The sequence below is a fragment of the Microcaecilia unicolor genome, chromosome 5 (genome assembly GCF_901765095.1).
Source record: "Microcaecilia unicolor chromosome 5, aMicUni1.1, whole genome shotgun sequence".
In the NCBI taxonomy this organism is placed as follows: Eukaryota; Metazoa; Chordata; class Amphibia; order Gymnophiona; family Siphonopidae; genus Microcaecilia; species Microcaecilia unicolor.
In genome coordinates this window covers 180409111-180428569 of record NC_044035.1, presented here as the reverse complement: position 1 = coordinate 180428569, position 19459 = coordinate 180409111, and the positions used below count along the sequence as shown (strand labels likewise).

General features: G+C 42.5%; 1 protein-coding gene across 1 annotated transcript in view; it reads right to left on the bottom strand.

Annotated features, from left to right (window-relative positions):
* The window catches only part of FA2H (fatty acid 2-hydroxylase), a 209202-nt gene that overhangs the window by 14201 nt on the left and 175542 nt on the right, over positions 1 to 19459 (bottom strand). The window contains exons 3-5 of the mRNA XM_030203632.1: positions 9870 to 10012; positions 5037 to 5143; positions 2885 to 3057 (exon numbers count right to left, since the gene is read on the bottom strand). Of these exons, the coding sequence (XP_030059492.1) occupies positions 2885 to 3057; positions 5037 to 5143; positions 9870 to 10012 (423 nt within the window). The remainder of the gene's footprint in view (positions 1 to 2884; positions 3058 to 5036; positions 5144 to 9869; positions 10013 to 19459) is intronic.

The following is a 19459-nucleotide window of genomic DNA, read 5'->3' as shown; positions in this document are numbered from 1 at the left end:
TCTTGCCTCAGCAATCTGCTGCATTTCTTTGAAGGGGTAAACAAACATGTGGACAAAGGTGAGCCGGTTGATATTGTGTATCTAGATTTTCAGAAGGCGTTTGATAAGGTCCCTCATGAAAGACTACAGAGGAAATTAGAGGGACATCTGATCGGAGGTAGTGTCTTACTGTTGATTAGAAACTGGTTGAAAGATAGGAAACAGAGAGTAGGATTAAGGGGTCAATATTCGCAATGGAGAAGGGTAGTTAGCGGGGTCCCTCAGGGATTGGTGCTGGGACCTCTGCTTTTTAACATATTCATAAATGACCTAGAGATGGGGGTAACTAGTGAGGTAATCAATTTGCCGATGACACAGTTATTCAAACTACAAGAGGACCTTACGAGACTGGGAGACTGGGCGTCTAAAAGGCAGATGACGTTAATGTGAACAAGTGCAAAGTGATGCATGTGGGAAAGAGGAACCCAAATTATAACTACGTCATGCAAAGTTCAGTGTTGGGAGTCATGGACCAAGAAAGGGATCTAGGTGTCATCACTGATACGTTGAAACTTTCTGCTCAATGTGCTGCTGCGGCTAGGAAAGCAAATAGAATGTTGGGTATTATTAGGAAAGGAATTGAAAACAAAAATAAGGATATTATTCTGCCGTTGTATCACTCCATGGTGCGATCGCACCTCGAGTATTGTGTTCCAATTCTGGTCGCCGCACCTCAAAAAGACATAGTTGAATTGGAAAGGTACAGAGAAGGGCAACAAAGATAATACAGGGGATGAGACGACTTCCCTATCGGATAGCTGAAGAAGCTGGGGCTCTTCAGCTTGGAGAAAAGGCGGCTGAGGGGAGATATGATAGAGGTCTATAAGATGAGTGGAATGGAACGGGTCGATGTGGAGCGTCTGTTTACGCTTTCCAAAAATACTAGGACAAGGGGGCATGCGATGAAGCTGCAGTGTGGTAAATTTAAAACAAATCGGAGAAAAGTTTTCTTCACTCAACGCGTAGTTAAGCTGCCAGAAAAGGTGGTTAAGGTGGTTAACTTAGCGGACTTCAAAGAAGGGTTGGACGACTTCCTGGAGGAAAAAGCCATAGAATGTTAACGAATGGACGAGGGAATAACACAGTATTTTCTAGGATGGCGGGACAAATTGCTTGTTCATTTGGCCGCTGTCGGTGACAGGGTGCTGGGCTCGATGGTTCCTTGGTCTGTCCCAGCATGGTGATGCTTATGTACTTAATAGAAACAAAAAGCTGGGTGGACTATATGGGCTTTAGTCCACTCCAGATAGAAGGCTAAGGCTTGCTTGCTTGTAGTCTAAGGTATGTGCACTTTCACCAGGATGGGCATGCAATTTTGGGAAGAATTTTAGCAGAACGACTGTCTGCTTAAGATGGAACTCCAACACCACCTTAGGAAGGAACTTAGGATGTGGTGTAGAGGACTATCCTATTATGATTAAATTTAGTATACAGTGGATCAGCTACTAGGGCCTGATGCTGGTGCACTCCCAGTGTCAGATGAAGCTCTGGCAGCCATCGGGATGACCAACATCAATGGACTGTACTTTGAGGATGTAAAAAGTTCCCTCTGGTGGGCCTGACGTGCCTTCTGTGTTCTTTTCTGATTTGTTAGCAAGGAACACAGATGAGTCATGGTCAGACCCCAAGCACAAAGGATACCTTCCGCTTGTTTTGTTGTTTTCTTGTGTTTTTTACGGGAATTTTGGACTCTCCTTGTTTTTCTTAGACCCCAAGCACCCCACACACCAATTGTTTAGATCAATGCAAAATATCACCCGATTATTCTGGGGGTCGTCTAGGGTATGTCAAAAAGCACCATGGTCTTCTGGGGTATATCAAAGGGTTCAATGGTGAGGCCAAAATGGGCTTACCTCAAATTGAGCTTGGTGCTGTGGCCTAAGAGGGCCTCCAGAGCAGAAAAAAACAAAAAAAAAACAAAGAAAACTTAAAAATGCTCAACACTAAGAAAATAAAAGGAAAGGAAGAAATTAAACTTTTATGAGGGAAAAATAGCAAAAACTAGCCAAAAAATCCTGTATGGGAAGGCACAAAAACGCGAAGAAGTGCTGAGGAGGAGAGACAAAATGCAATCTCCTAGCTCCACAGAAAAGACAACCAATGGTCCCGCACTCACATGTTGGGTGGAAAGGTTCTTGTGCATGCGCAGTGGGGCAGCTGCCAAAGGCCTCTTAAAGTTATACACCGCCCCTCTCCCGGTTCAACTTGTATCCCTGGTGGTCCTACTGGTGGCGACTGCAGGAGCAAGTGGGCATCACTTCTGTCTCCATCTCCCCTCTAGGGCCACCAGAGATGCAGGTAGGCTTGGGGGGGGCCTACCGACACTGCAGGGAGGGGGGGAAATCGAGGAGACTGAGCTGAAAAACTTGTTATGTGGGTCTCAGCCAATATTCAGCCAGGGCCCACCTAAAACTGTCTAATGCTGGCCCAGGCTGAATTTTGGCTGGGACCTGCATAGGCTCCGGCAGCCATCCCCACCAAATTTAGTCCCCGATATTCAGTGCTGGTGCCCAGATGGTGCCCAGTACTGAATATCTGGGGCTAATCTAGCTGGTGATGATTAGCGTTAAAAAAAACAAAACAAAAAAACAAACAAACAGTGATCGCCACCGACTGAATATCAACTGGTATATGTCTGAGCCATGGGACACACCTGAGCATATCCATAGCATAAAACGAGATGCTAAATCTCTCCCAATGAATGTACTCAAATATGCTAAATTTACTCCATGCTGTGAGAAGACTGGCAAAAGTAATGCAAACATTTCTCTGCAGCATAAGGTGCAGAGACAGACATGCGAGAGATGCACCCCCCTCCTCCTCTCATCCCTCCAGGGTCTCTCACCTTGTGGTGCTGGCCGTGCAGCATAAAGTGCAGCGTGATCAGGTAATAGTTGCTGGCAGGGGGCTTCATGTGAAAGATGAAGCGATGGATGGTGTACTCCAGCAGGGACCAGATCAGCATGCCCAACAGAAAGAGGAGCGGAAACCAGTAATGGTGCACAGGGATGGTGTACTCTGCAGAGAAGGAGATAGATACTTAGTCCGGGGTCAGCAAGAGAATGTGTGTGTGTGTGTGGGGAGGGGTGGGGAAGGTCACAAAACAAATACCCTGAGAAATCTGAAACATGGCTTGTGTCAGTCTTGGATGTTGATGAATAAATCTATAGATCTGTGGAACAACTGACTATTCTTTGAGTCACCTTTGCTGTGTATAATTGTTGGAAGTCACAGGTGGGGAAAAGGGCCCAATGGTATGTTTACTGTGAACCACGGGGACTGGAAACAGGTGCATCTACTTTGGCAGAGGGGCTCATCTGTGAGAAGGTATGGAAAACAAAGAATTTTTGGTTGTAATGGGAGAAAATATGTCTTTATCATCATTGCTTATGTCTGTACACCTCGTCAACAGATCTTCAGCAGTGAAAGGAGTTAATGCTGTAGGGTTGTAGGGATGAAATATGTTTTGTGCTGTGTGTTTTGCAGTGCAGTTTTCAGTGGTGTGAAGGACACAGCTTTAACAATGTACAATATGTTTTAAGTGCTATACAGAATTGGATTCTACCAGATATACAGAAGGACATTTTGCAGGTGGTACATCTAGCTCACATCTTTTCAGTACAAGTTACATTCAGGCACAACAGGTGCTGCTGCAAAAATTAATATATTGGGTGTATCAGCTGAAAATTGACACCCCCTTTTTTAATTTGATGTCTTAAGGTGTGCTTTTATTCTCTACTACTACTATTTAGCATTTCTATAGCGCTACAAGGCGTACGCAGCGCTGCACAAACATAGAAGACAGACAGTCCCTGCTCAAAGAGCTTACAATCTAGTAGACAAAAAATAAAGTAAGCAAATCGAATTAATTAATGTGTACAGGAAGGAGGAGAGGAGGGTAGGTGGAGGCGAGTGGTTACAAGTGGTTACGAGTCAAAAGCAATGCTAAAGAGGTGGGCTTTCAGTCTAGATTTAAAGGTGGCCAAGGATGGGGCAAGACGTAGGGGCTCAGGAAGTTTATTCCAGGCGTAGGGTGCAGCGAGACAGAAGGCGCAAAGTCTGGAGTTGGCAGTAGTGAAGAAGGGAACAGATAAGAAGGATTTATCCATGGAGCGGAGTGCACGGGAAGGGGTGTCGGGAAGGACGAGTGTGGAGAGATACTGGGGAGCAGCAGAGTGAGTACATTTATAGGTTAGTAGAAGAAGTTTGAACAGGATGCGAAAACGGATAGGGAGCCAGTGAAGGGTCTTGAGGAGAGGGGTAGTATGAGTAAAGCGACCCTGGCGGAAGACGAGACGGGCAGCAGAGTTTTGAACCGTTTGGAGAGAGGAGAGGTGACTAAGTGGGAGGCCAGCAAGAAGCAGTATGGCAATTCTTATGAATTAAATGTAAACATGCTCTGCATTCACAATATTCTCACATTAGTTCTATTTGAACATCACATTCTTACAAATTATGAGATTTGATGGTATCTGCCATTTTCTGTTTTATGAATATTTGAGAGCATAGCCTTAATTTTTGCCATTCGCTGCTTTGTACTTTTAAGGAAATGTGGTATGGAAATAAAATGATAGAATGGTTTCTTTGGGTTGACCTGAGCGAGGTGGCACACCCACCATCCACACCTGAACACATTCACCAAAATATTTTGGTCCTAGGAAGTTCGACATTCCAGAGGTCCTATTCCCTCCTCTGTTTTTTTTTTTGTTACATTTGTACCCCGCGCTTTCCCACTCATGGCAGGCTCAATGCGGCTTACATGGGGCAATGGAGGGTTAAGTGACTTGCCCAGAGTCACAAGGAGCTGCCTGTGCCTGAAGTGGGACTCAAACTCAGTTCCTCAGTTCCCCAGGACCAAAGTCCGCCACCCTAACCACTAGGCCACTCCTCCACTCTTGTTGTCCCGGGGACCCTACCCTGTTGAACTCCTGAGAAACGAAAATCAGTGACTCATACCTTAGGCTTTTGCAATTCTTAAGAGGAGGCAATATTCATACCTGTTGTGAAGGAGGTGAAGAGTCTGGTGTTTCCCTGAGCGAGGGATGTATAGCAGAACCAGCTACAGTAAAGCACAACTGGGACCCAAACAGCTAGAACTATATACCTAAAGAGGAATAGGAGGAGAGAGGTACTTTAGTCATCACAGGAAGAACACATCAGTATCTATGACTGATCTCTAAATATGGCGAGTATACACTGAGCAGACAAATTAAGATCAAATGTTAAATAAACCTTGTCCAGCTCAGATCAAAATCTATAAACTGAACCAAACCAACTGTACAAACTGACACCTTTGGTGTTTCGCCAAATAAGGATAAGGTAAAAAGCATATTAGTGCAGGCTAGTCCTATGGCTCAGGTCTAACAAGGATCAGAATTTAAATTCCCCATTTGTTACACCTGATCATGCAAAGAAGCACCGTCAAGCATTCAGGGTTAGGGAAGATGGATGCTACTGAAGCAGTGGTTCTCAACCCAGTTCTCGGGCATATTATACAGCCAGGTGTATTTATTTTATCAGACGTATATCCTGCATTATCCATAACATCTAAGTGGGTCACAAAAAACAACAAACAAACAAACAACAGCATAAAAAAAAAGCCATTAAAAATTATTCACATCAAGACTACTGAATCAGACCATATTTAAAGGCCATATAATCAGCACCACTTAGATAATTCATCTAATAAAATTCCTTTTTGAAATAAAAACGAAAGAGAAGTTATCTGCCATAATTGCATACAATGAAGGCAGTGCATGCAGCTCTCATGTATACTCACTGTGGAAACCTGAAAACCTGACTGGCTGAATGTGTCCCAAGGACCAGGTTGAGAACCCTTGCAATAAAGCAGTGGCTCTTAACCTTTTTTAGTCCGGATATACCTGACTGATGATGCTCGCATATGTGACACCGCATACAGGTGTCACATACTGTGCCACAGACCTTTGCTCTGATACAGTATGGCAATTCTTATGAATTAAATGTAAACATGATCTGCATTCACAAATAGCCATCTCCCCCCCCCCCCCCCCCAATCAACAGGCGCAGATCATAACTAGCACATTTTCTCCATATAGAAATAACACAAAGTTATGATTCTCATGTCAGTGTAATAGCAACATAAATCTCTTTACCAGGCAAGTTGTAAAATACAGACCCTGAAAACATTCTAACTCAAAATACATGTAGCAAATCTACCAAACAGTAGCACTAATTCCAATGATTTAAACATGAAACTTACCTAAGAACAGGCAGCACTATAAATATTAGATGAGGCAATAGAACATCAGTACACTTACTACAAGTAAAACAGAACAAGTCGGACTGTTCCAGAGTTCTACACAGGTTATCAATAGAAATCAAACAAAATAAAACATGGAAAAGAAAATAAGATGATACCTTTTGTATTGGACATAACTTAATACATTTCTTGATTAGCTTTCGAAGGTCTCCCTTCTTCCTCAGAACGGAAATAAGCAAATGTGCTAGCTGACAGTGTATATAAGTGAAAACATTCAAGCATTACTATGACAGTCTGACAGGTGGGAGGAGGGGGGTGGGTAGGAAGTATGCATGGGGACATCAAGCATATCATTGATATTCTAACAGGGTGGGTGTGGATAGGTGAAATTCATGGAAAAACAGAATCCTGGTAGATGTTGTGCTGATGGTTTAGCTGGCTATCCGTAGCAAACACCCACAGAAGGTGAGCTCTCCACAAGGAAACCAACGATAGACAAAACACACAGTGGATCCAAAAAAGTCCTCTCACAATGAGTGTCTTCCTGAACAAGGTCTTTATTAACAATAGCAAATATAAATCAATGAGAAAATCAATTTTCATAACAATTATTTCTATTTTTATTTTTAATTTTTATTTTTCATCTTTTATGCATGTGTTCACCATTATTATGCTTTACTGTTCATCATCTCATGTGCCATTTTCGTTTTGGGATCCCTGTCCATACTTCTGTTCCCTGCTACCATCATTCTTATTATTCTATCATTATTGTTTTATTTTGTATATATATGATTGTATGGACTGTATGTATTTATTCATTTCATTGCTCTACACATTTATTATAGATATCGTTTTTAGCAATTTTAGTGCTATTTCTTTACTTGACCTACAAGGCATTGTTCTAGGTATGTTCCTTATTTTGATATTATTTAATGTTATGCATTGCATTTTATTTTTCCGTCCTCATACCTTCCACGTGGATAAGTTTATTTTCTTATTGATTTTCTCATTGATTTATATTTATATTTCCATATTCTTTTTAGGATTAATTTTTCATTCTGATGTGTTAACACATAAATTTGTTTATGGCATGTTCATGTTTTCATGTATTTTTTATGTATGTTCTTAAATATATTTGTATCTTTATGCATTTATGTATATTATTTTATAGACCCCTGACGCAGGCCGCACGGCCGAAACACGTCACGTGTCGGGTCAAGTTTGCTATTGTTAATAAAGACCTTGTTCAGGAAGACACTCATTGTGAGAGGACTTTTTTGGATCCACTGTGTGTTTTGTCTTAGCTGGCTATCCAACAACAGGCGCGTGGGATCCCTTAGGAAGGGAAGGAGCTAATGGTTACTGAGGAAGGGCAGACTGGATGGGCCATTTGGCCCTTATTTGCCGTCATGATTCTATGTTTCTACGAAACACATGTGAATGCATTTGATGACTGAGAATTATGTATTTTCTGTATTAGGTTTTGTGCATAATTTATTCATGTATGTACCACATGGTCATGTTGGCTTTTCAATGAGTCAAAAATTTTATTTTCTTGTACTTATCTGTTTATGGTATTTAAATGTTTATATTTATCAATAAATTTACAGTTATAGTTAGAATCTATTTTTGATGAAGTCTAGATGGCTAGAGGTTCTGCTTGGCCTCTGCTCTGTTTTGCACTCGTCATACCCCACAGATCCCAAGGGGGGGATTCATTCCATGTTGTACACTCTAGAAAAGGGGACAATTATCAGATTTAGCTGGCTTATAACTTAATAGACATGTCCCTCCAGGATCCTGTCCAGACTCTGTGTTATGATTGGGGTCTGAACCCCTCTCAAACTTACCTCTTTCCTGGGGGTCAGCTTCTTAGCTGGCTTCTGTTTCTTTGTCTGTCCTTTCTGAGCTGGCTCTGTCTCTCTGTGCTGGCAGCTTCCAGCAGCAGGGCTCTAATTGTTTCACTATACTGCACCTGTGTGGGTAGTCTGAGTTGTTCTAACTCTCTTTGGGTGTACTGGCTTCAAGTGTTTCACGGTTTTGCATTGGTGTGGGTTGGGCCTCTCTGGGTCAGTGTGCTTTTGCCTAGGTCTAGGGAGTGTGACATCATCAGGGAGGGCCTTGATAAGGAAGTGGTGTTTCCTTCAGGGCCTTTGCAACCGTGGTGTTTGCTTTAGGTAGGGTGGTGCAGTGTGCACTTCTGACTTTGTGTCTAGTTTCCCTGCTTGCTTTGCTAAGGTCCAGGTTAGTGTTAGTGCAGTGTGCACTGGTGACTGTGTGTTTAGCTTTCCTGCTTTTCCCTCTTGGTTTTGGAAGCATTGCTGTGTGTAGGGCTTTGGAAGCTCTGTTGCTGATAGAAGTACTTCAGGGTTTGGTGGTGTTAGGAACACTGCAGAGTTTGCTGTTAGAAGTACTTCTGGTGTTTGTGCTATTGGGAGCATTGCAGTCTTTGCTGTTGGTGTTTGGTGATTTAGAATCACTTTTGGCTTATGTGTTAGCTTCCCTTCTTTTTCCTTGTGGCTCCCCTGTCTTCCCTTTTAGTGCTAGGAGCTCTTCTGGTTGCTTACCAGAGTAGTGCTTAGGAAGCACCTTGTTAGTTGTATCTAGCTTGCTAGAGCAGTGCTTAGGTAGCTTGGTAGTTTTGTGTTTAGCTTATTAGTGTAGAGCTCTGCTTGTAGCTTGGTGCTTAGTAGCACCTGTGTTAGCTTTGTGTTTAGTTCCCTGCTCTGTTAGTTTAGGGCTTAGGAAGTCCCTTTCTTGAGCAGGGCTTAGGAGCTCCTGTTTAGTATAGGGCTTAAAAAGTCCTTTTGTCAGTTTACTGTTAGGAACACTCCTGCTGGTTTAGGGCTTAGGAGCTTTTCTGTTGGTGCTGGGCTTAGGAACACTTTTGGTCACTTTAGGAGTTAGGTGCACTTCAGTTACAGCTTGTTCTAGTCCTGGTCCCTGTGTCGTCCAGTAAGTCCTGCCGGCTACTCGAACCCATGAGCTCAACTCCTGGGGGGCTTAGTAGCTAAGTGCAGGTGAAGCTGTGTGGACCAGTGCAGTGTGCTCCAGTCCCGTGTTCCAGTCCTGTGTCCTCCAGTCCGGGGGACCAGTCCAGTGTGTTCCGGTTTGGTGTGTGTTCCAGTCCGGGGGATTGCAGTCCAGTGTTCCAGTCCTGTGTCCTCCAGTCCGGGGGATTCCAGTCCATGTGTTCCGGTTCGCTGGGCAGTGCCTGCAGTCCCTGCCGTTGTGTTTACCCAGTGTTGGTTGGTGGGTTTTGCCTGCTGCTGTCGCTCCTCGGCAGCAGCCCAAGGGCTCACGTTTGCTCCAGAGCCCGGCCCCGCGGGCTCTGAACCTGAGAACCTGACACTCTGTTATACAGTACTGGCTTTCAGCACATCCTCCAGTAACAAATTTCACAGTAACTTTACATGGATTCAAAAACACTTCATAAAACATATTAAACTGACAATCAGTTCATTTCATGAAGCATCTTTTAGTCCTAGTATTAACTGAAAAAGGTAAACCAGTTACATCCTATTCACATCTTTACAGACCTCTACTACACACACATTGGATGGTCATTACATCCCCAAACAACTCTTACCATGCTGTTTTAGAGCAGGACTCTATGAAGTCTGAGTGGAACAAGCGGATGGGCCGATCCACAGGCTGGTGAACCCATTCGTCATACTTTTCCTTCAGATGTCCCACCTGCCAGAGCAGAGGCTTTTTCCAGTCCACAAGATCCTAAATGGAGAAGAGAAATGGACATGGCATATTAACATCATGGATACATTAACCTTACCAACCACAGCAGTGCAACCCAATTCTTACAGCACAAAACTGAGGTTTCCAATCAAGCAAATTAAATCTCAGAGTCTGCGTGCTAAAAGTTTAGATAGGAAACTCTTAACAGGGATACTGTGACCAGATACTTAATCTAGTACATTGCTATATATAAGTTATTGTTTATTAAATTTGCTATACCGCTTAGTTGAAAACAAATTGAAGCGGTTTACACTAAAAACAATAAGTACAATTAAATAAAAACAGAAAGGAATGCCAGATTATGACAGGAAAGAATTATTACTCACACAAGAGAAATAAAAGCACATATACAACTGAAAATGCTTACATTCATTCAATTAGTAACCCTTCATATACTTCTCATCCATCATTCCTGACCTCTTGCTGCAGGATCAGCTGTACTTATAGAAAAAAATCTGTTGAAAGACGTATGTTTTCAAAACAGTACGGAAAGAGGTATAAGATGTTTCAAGGCAGAGTTGCTGAGGTAGGGAATTCCAAAGTGCAGGGGACAAGAAGTAAAATGCACGCCATCTAGCAGATTCCCATCTCACTTTAGAGCAGTGGCGTAGCCAGACTTGACATTTTGGGTGGGCTCAGAGTTAATATGGGTGGGCACTATGTATATAGGTATGAGTAGTGTTTCTTGGGATACTACAAAATAAGGCCTTAGAGTGCACTTGATGATGGATTTCTAAGTAGTCTGCCTAACAGCTGCATCAGCGTAAACCACCATACATAACAGAAAAACAATATTTTTAAATATAATTACATTATCCCATCTCTTAAAATTTACCAGACATAAGTATACTACAGTGGCAAACCTCTCAACACACGACAGGATCTTGCAATATAAATACACAGGAAAGATGTATTCAAATTCTGGTAGCACCTCATAATAGCAATACAAAATCCCTTACTGTCAGGTACTTTGTGAAGTAACACTAAATCCTGCAAAGAAACTTCTTAGAGCCTATGTTGCAAATCTCAACACCAATTCTGAACACGAATACCAATAACAGTACTTTTATAAATGCAGCAGTGCATATACATAACAGAAATACACTTCCCATTGGAAAAGTCAGACTCGTACAACCCGACACAAACTACATGCCAGCAGAATCTCTCACCTTGGTCACATGCAGAGCACATACCAACTCTCATCAATTACAGAATAGAGGACCATACATTAGCAATTGTCCTGTAGCCTGGCATCAGTCCCATCCCTGCCCTTCAGCCTGGCATCAGCTTTTCCCTTCCCCACTTCAGGGGACCCCAAGATTATATGAGCTATTACTAGAAGAAAACCAGGAAGGCAAAATTACAATGCACAGTTCAGGTATGACTGAGGGCAGCACCTTAACCTGAAGACCTAATACTCTGGTTTAAATTTCCAGCAATTAAAATCTGGCACTCAACATGAAATTGCCCTTCTGGGTCAAACTAAACGTCCATCTAGCCCAGTATTCTTTTTCCAACAGAAGCCAATCCAAGTCACAAATACCTGGCAGAATCCAAATGAGTAGCAAGATTCCATAGAATTCTAGATAGAAGGTAGTATAAATTATTTAAGTAAATAAATACATGGAATAAAGCTTGGGAAATAATATCTGATGTACTACACTTTTCAGAAGCTCTTTCAACCAGCAAAATTATATTTGGATCCTTAGCTTTTGAAAACCCTTTAGATATGTATAATTCTAAATTATATGATACCTTAATTGCAATAGCTCTCATAATGGTTTTAGCTAACTGGAAGGATAACACTAAATTCAATTCCCACTTCTGGTGGCACTCAATACTGCAAATCCATAAGTTTGAAACTTCTCTTGCCATCAAATTTAAAACCTCTCCACAAATTGACAAAGTATGGCTACCTATTAAAAAACCATTTGGCACAAAAAGGACAATAGCATGATGTCTATAAATAAATCTGAATAATATATATTACATATTATTTTATGTTAATGCCACTTACTAACATATTAATACAACAAGGTTTATAACAGTAACTTTAAAAGATATTATCATGATCATTCTTCCTCTTCTCCTTTTCTTTTAACTTTCTTTCACTCACTACTATTTTTGCTATTGAGATTACTGACATTTATTGTCCTTATGTTTGATAAAACTACTTATTGCAATAGTTGTTAAGTTTACCTCTTATCCTCTCTGATAGACAGATTGATAATTGTACTGTTCAGTTCTCCTTGATTGTATCTTTGATTTGCTAAAGCCCAATAACATTTCTGCCTTGGTTGCTCCAAGTATTATTCACGTTCAATCAAGAGTGAGAAGATTCAGAGAAACGTTACATACCAAGTAGTCTGCATATTGTGCAGGTTCTACTGTATTTACATTTCCAAGTATGGCTGGATGAAATAGAGCAGAAACAGAGGAAGAAATGTGCTTGACTGCTTGGAAGCAGTAGGGTTTTAAATCCATGGCTGCTGCATGATACATGTTTTACCCTCTGTAAAACATAGCATGTTGGATTCAAAAAGACATCTGTTGTATGGTCTGGAAAACTGCCATTCCTGATGTGAAGAGATGCAACTAGGGTCAGAACTAGGGCTGAGTGACTGGGGCACATTCTTCAGAGCACTTACACGGGTGGGCAGGGAGCCAGGGATCGGGTCCTCCGCTGTCTTTCTCCTTTTGTGCCACCTCTCACCGGACTCGCGTTATATTTGCCAGGATTTGCAGGGCAGAGTGCAGGAACCGGAACCGCGACCGCGATGGTAGCCGGCACAATTTCCCTTCCCATGCAGCACTGCGGTGCATTCGTGCGCATGAGTGGGAGGAGCAAAGCAAAACTGTAGGGTCCAGAAACTAGATTAAAACTGGATGGGGACTCGGGAGTGAGCAACGGAATAGCGGCGCCGTGTAGTATAATGGCTGCAGTGCTGCACTAAAAACAAAATTAGGCAGAGGAGGACCGGACAGCTGCCGGCTGCCTAGGTGGGCCTGAGCTGAGATTGGTAGCTACGCCCCTGCTTTAGAGGGGTGGGGAAGAACCAATCTATTATCATTTAAACAGCATAGAATACGAGAAGGTGTATAAGGGATTACCAAGGACACAAGATAAGTTGGAGAACCACTGTGAAGAACTCTGGGGTAGATGCACTAAAAAAAAATCGTTAAAGCCCTTCCCTTACCGATTCCTTAGCGAATCAGTAAGAAACAGGAATGCATCAAGGAAATCGCATGCAAATGAGCTGGTCGCTGCTAGCTCGTTTGCATAGCAGCCAAGCGTTATGCTGGTTGCTCTGCGCATGCCAATGACGTGATTTATGGACGTCCTTCACTCAAAAAAAAAAAAAAAGGACATCCCTGACGAGCAGGCTTTTCTTCAAATTGTCCACCCTGTAAGCACAGACCCAAGTGAAATCCTCTGCCTGGGTTTCTCTCTTACCTTGAGCTGCTGAGGTGCTGCTGGCGCTCAGGATGGCCAGGGCAGGTAAGAAAACATCTGTAGGATGTAGCCCAGCCCTAGTCCACAGCTCGCCCCTTCCCCATGCTCCTCAGAAGGAAAACAGCAGCCAAAGAGCCCCGCGATGCCAACCAAAAAACCCCAAACAATTCCACCTGGTCTCAAGCCCTCCTTAGGCATAGCTCCCTCCTCCAGGTCTCTCAGCCAATCACAGCGCGTTTAGCTGTCACTGGTGTCAGCTAAATGTGCTGTGATTGGCTGAGAGGCCCCTTCAGCTGGCGATGAGGAAGGGGGTGAGCCACTCACCCCGGTAGCAGATGGACGGCCCCCGGCTCGCCGCTGTCAAAGAAGGGCTGGAAGTAGGGGATGGACGAGAAGCACTCCAGCATCAGGTCTTCCGGGAGGTGTGGGGCTCAGGCAGGCCTAGGTAGGCACTGGGGGGGGGGGGGGGGGGGGGCAGGCGAAGAGGTGCTGGTAAGCCGGCAGGTGAGGGGTGACCACCGGCATGGCAGCCAGGTAGCCCAGCAAGGTGTCCATGGGCTGGTTAAAGGCGGCCAGGGGAGCCAGCTCATCCCGGTCCAGTCTCTCTTTCTTGACGGCAGGCATGGCGCGTGCAGGCTGCCCCCGGAGCCAGGACAAATCTGCCTCCTGCCACAACAAATCTCCATTAGCAGAAACCCCGGGGGAACTCATGGCAGGAGAGAGAACATTTCGGGCTGGAGAATCCTCCATCTGCACTGATGAGTGCCACAGCAGAAGCCTGGCAAGTAGGGAAGCGGCTGAGCAAATCATTCTTCTTTTTTCCTTCCGATTCCCTCACAGCAACCCCAACAAGAGGTGCAGACCTCCCGTTAGGTTTTCCACAGTGAGGGGATCGGAAACCGGTAGTGCATCTCATTAGGTTACGAATTATACACATTATAATACTAATTTGTTCATCTGCATTCCGTTTTCGTTAGCTGCTACCGTGACAGAGACAATGCCCTTTTGTGCATGTCCCTGTTTACTACTTGCAAGTTAAACTGGCTAGAACCAGTTTAAAACCCACGTTGCTGGCTCATAAAGCTTAGTGTATCTAGCCCTTTGTGGGTTAGTGTAAGAATTTTTAACTTGATCCTAAACTCAATGGGTAACCAGTAAAGCTGGTTACCTATAGAATATAGATCAAAATTCCTCTGTTCTCTTCAAATACCCTTATCACCATTCAGTGAAGACATTGGCTAACCAGGCCCCTCTGCTTCTCTCACATCTGTACAAGAAGAAAGTTCATCTGTTCTATCATTTACACCCCTCTTATAGATGTAAGCAGCACTATTTACATGTGCAAAGCTCTGAGTGATCCTGCACTTTTGTAAAGTGTCATCTTCTGATGTGCATTTCAAATACACTTTTTCCACCAGGCTGTACAGGTTTTATAAACACTCCACATTCAGTGTGATCTTTTTGCAGATTTTCGTGCATGAATCTAAATGACATTTAGTACCCATGCCCAGGTTAAAATAATTATAAGAAACATTTTGTATTTAATGTTGGTGGATTTCTGGGTGGGGATGGGCTCAGTGCCCACCCAGGTTAAAATAAAATTTAAAAAATGTTTGTACATTTCATTTTGGTGTGGATGGTCTCTGAGACCATCCTCACCAACATGAAATATACAACTCTTTTTTAATTTTAATTTTAACCTGAGCACAGCAGAGCCCATCCCCACCTAGAAACCCACCAACATTAAATACAAAATGTTTCTTATAATTATTAAAAAAAAAAACTTTTGTATTTAATATAGGCGGGTTTCTGGGTGGAGGTGGGTTCTGCAGTGCGCATGTCATTAAAAAACAAAAGTTTTTATATTTAATGCTGGTGTGCTTTAAGGTGGGGTGGGGGGGGGCTGAGATTAGGAAGGGCAGGGGAGATGCCAGACTATGGGGGGATGATTAGGGCTTAGGACAGGGCTGACATTAGGCAACAGGGAGGGGTGGTGGGTAGGGTAGGGCTCAGAGGCGTAGCCAGGTTTTGATCTCAGGGAGAGCAGACTTTTATAAAATAGGCGCCGGTTGGTGTCAGCTAGACAGCAGTGTCTGTGTTGTTGCTCAAGGGCTGTGGCGGACACTGATTAATACAGGCTGTCTCTGTTGCGTCCTGCCTACAAGGAAACAGTAAGTTACATCAGGAGGCAGGACGCAGAAGAGGTCCCTGGACTGGCCACAGCAGGAAACCTGTCTTAACTACAAAATAAAAATATTCAAATCGTGACCATCAGCTCAGGAATAGCACACACATTCCTTCCACTGCTAGACATCTCGTTTAAATCAAATGGGCTTTTGTTTGTGTGGTGACTCTATAGGATGTGCAGACCACTAGTCTTCAGCACTTTTATTTTGGGTGGCAAGGGCCCTTGCCCAGAGTGGCTGAGCCTACTTTCAAATAGGGCTAGACACTTCAGGTTTTCAGGCTATCCACAATGAATCTGCATGAAAAAGATTTGTATGTAATGGAGGCAGTATATGCAAATCAATTTCATGCATATTTAATGTGGATATCCTGAAAACCTGACTGGCAAGGGGGTACTTCAGGACCAACTTGGGAAACGCTGCCCTAGAACACAAAACTTACCACCACATAACAGCCCTAACCCACCTATGAAAAGACAGTGCTATATATTTTACACTGGGTTCTGGAGCACCAATATACCTACTATTGGGAAACTAGAACAAGCTGCACTGTTACACATTCCTACACAGGCACTACATGCTAGCAGAATCCTTCACCTCAGTCACACATGCAGAACATGGACAGACCCTCATCTATATAACATAAGAGTAGCCATACTGGGTCAGACCAATGGTCCATCTAACCTAGTATCCTGTTTCCAACAGTGGCCAACCCAGGTCACAAGCACCTGGCAGAAACCCAAATTGTGACAACATTCCATCCTACCAATCTAATACAGAATAGGAAGCCACAAAAAAAAAACAACAACAACAACAACAAAAGTTGAAATAGAGACCCCCTCCTTTCTGACCAAGAAAACCAGACTCTATAAACAGTGCAATACTGGTAAAGAAACAGAAAGCATTTTCTCCTGTACTTTGCAAAATAAAAATAGAAAAAAATATACATTTTACAAAGCAGGTATCTCAGTCCTTACAAAGTATTAAATAAAAATAATGTTTTTCTACCTTTGTTGTTTGGGAATTTGGCTGGTCCCAAGTCTTTTTTCCATGTTCCATGAGTCAGCCTTACAAATTCTTTTCCAGGCTGACCTTTCCATTTCTTCTCTCATCTCTTGTCTTCTTCACATCTGTTTGGCACTGATCTTTCGTTTTATGTCCCCACTATCAAATAGCTATGTATAGAGCTCCCAAGTGATCCAGTTCCAGAAGGGAGATTTTTCAACCAGTCCTAGTGTGAACTCACATCCCCACATTAAACATGAATTAGGTTGAAACCTGAGAGCATTTTAAATCTTTTTTTCCTGTGCTTACATCAAAAGAAAAAGATGGCATGTGGGAATTTGCTCCTTTTGTTTTGTGGATTGCAGAGGTACATTATTAAAATGCACTTGATATTTTTATAACTATTATTTAAAAGACAGATATTGAATAATGAGGGCAGAGCTACCTTCATGCAGAAGTCGAGTCAGTCTAAATGTGCCAACATTGTCCAGATCGGCACGCTATTAGCTGCCAAGTTTATACAAAGTTAATTATGTTCAGTGGAAAATAAATGTCGGCTCTGTCTGACTGCTATGTGAATATTCCATCATTGTTTCATTATTGCTACCATGTATTACATATGGGCATTTGCTTTAAACTTTGTTAATTTGTTTATCCAGACCTTACATACACGTTTGCTTTTTAACCCCAAAGGTGAATCCTAAGGGTGGTGGAACAATTAGGTATATTTCTGATTTACTTGTTTTGGAGTGCTTTGGGTCCTCCTGATCTGTACATCTGCTGTCTGGAATTTTGGAAGATGGAAATAAGGAAATAAAATTTAAATTTTAGATGTACTCTGTAGAAGTTGCTGTTCACTTTTGCAATGATTTCTGAATATGTGGTATCATTAAAGGGCAAACATTTAAATGCCCAGTTAGGTATATAGGCTAATCCCATGATATAACTGAATTCTATTATTTTGTCTCACAGTATTTTCAATTGCAAATCACATTGAACCCGAGTTTGTTTGGGATAATGTGTGATATAAATGTAAAAAAAATTAAAAAAGCCCTATATCCTCCACCTTTTAAGACACTGCCTACCTGCTGGATAGTGATGGCAAAAGGAAGCAAGTTTGGTCCGGTGAAGACGCATTCAAAATAACCTGTTCCTTAGCTGGGCCCTAATATTACCATATTAAAAATGAGACCATACCATGCCTCTGTGGAATGTTCCACTAATGTTAAATGATTAACTGGATTTCTTGAAACATAGGATGCATAACTAGGGCCACAAACATACACTTTATTCAATATCACAATTCCTCATGTAGAGCCACAAAACAACTTTTTAGGGTGGATAGTGTTTCTTTTACTATCAACCAGATACAGATAAGAGTTTTCAGTTTTGGCACAGCATAAGTCTTCACAAGAAAAAAATATATAAGAAAGCCAATGGACTGCATTAGGGGCTTATAGCCCATTTAGTTCTGTTTAAACAAAAGAGATATGCATTAAAAAATATTTATTTTGACCTATAATTTATTTATTGCATTTGTATCCCACATTATCCCACCTATTTGCAGGCTCAATGTGGCTTACATAGTTTTGTTATGACATTGTCATTCCAGAATATCAGATACAGTTAGTAGTGTGTAGGGATTAAGTAGGGAAGAAAGAGGAAGTGATTAGGCGGGTGATAGTAGAAGTAGATTTTCATAACTGGTTAGGTTGGGAAAGTGAATTAGTGAAGCTATTGGTTCTCGTTGTAGGCCTTGTTAAAGAAGTATGTCTTCAGAGATTTGCGAAAGTTATTTGTTTCGACAATTGATTTCAGGTCTGTGGGTAGAGCATTCCATATTTGCGTGCTCGTGTAGGAGAAGGTAGTGGCATACATCAGCTTGTATTTTAGTCCTTTACAGCTGGGGAAGTTCAAATTGAGAAATTTGCGGGATGTTCTTGTGGCATTTCTGGGAGGTAGGTCCACTAGGTTCAGTATGTAGATCGGGACGTCTGCGTGGATAATTTTGTGTACAATCGTACATATCTTGAACGCAATGCGTTCTTTAAGTGGGAGCCAGTGCAGTTTCTCTCTTAGTGGTTTTGCACTTTCATATTTAGTTTTTCCATATATGAGTCTGGCGGCAGTATTCTGGGCTGTTTGGAGTTTTTTGATAGTCTGTTCTTTGCAGCCCGCATACAGTGCGTTGCAGTAATCCAGATGGCTTATTACCATTGACTGTACCAGGGTGCGGAATACGTATCTCGGGAAGAATGATCTTACTCTTTTGAGTTTCCACATGGTGTGGAACATCTTTTTCGTTGTGTTCTTCACATGGGTATCAAGGGTGAGGTTTTGATCAATAGTAACTCCAAGAATTTTCAGGTTTTGTGAGACTGGAAGACAGCAGTGTGGTGTGATTATGGTAGAAAGTTTTTTGTGTTATGTTGGGAGGTGAGTACAAGACATTGTGTTTTTTCTGCGTTAAGTTTTAGTTGGAATGCATCCGCTCAGGTGTGCATGATTTGGAGGCTTTGGTTGATCTCGTTGGTGATTTCGTTTAGATCATGTTTGAACGGGATGTAGATTGTGACATTGTCTGCATATATGTAAGGATTGAGGTTTTGATTGGCTAGCAGTTTGGCTAACGGTATCATCATTAGGTTGAATAAGGTCGGTGATAGGGGGGATCCTTGGGGTACTCCACATTCGGGTGTCCATGGGGGTGATCTGTCCGCGTTCGTTGTTACTTGGTATGATCTTGTGGTTAGGAATCCCTTGAACCATTTGATTACTGTA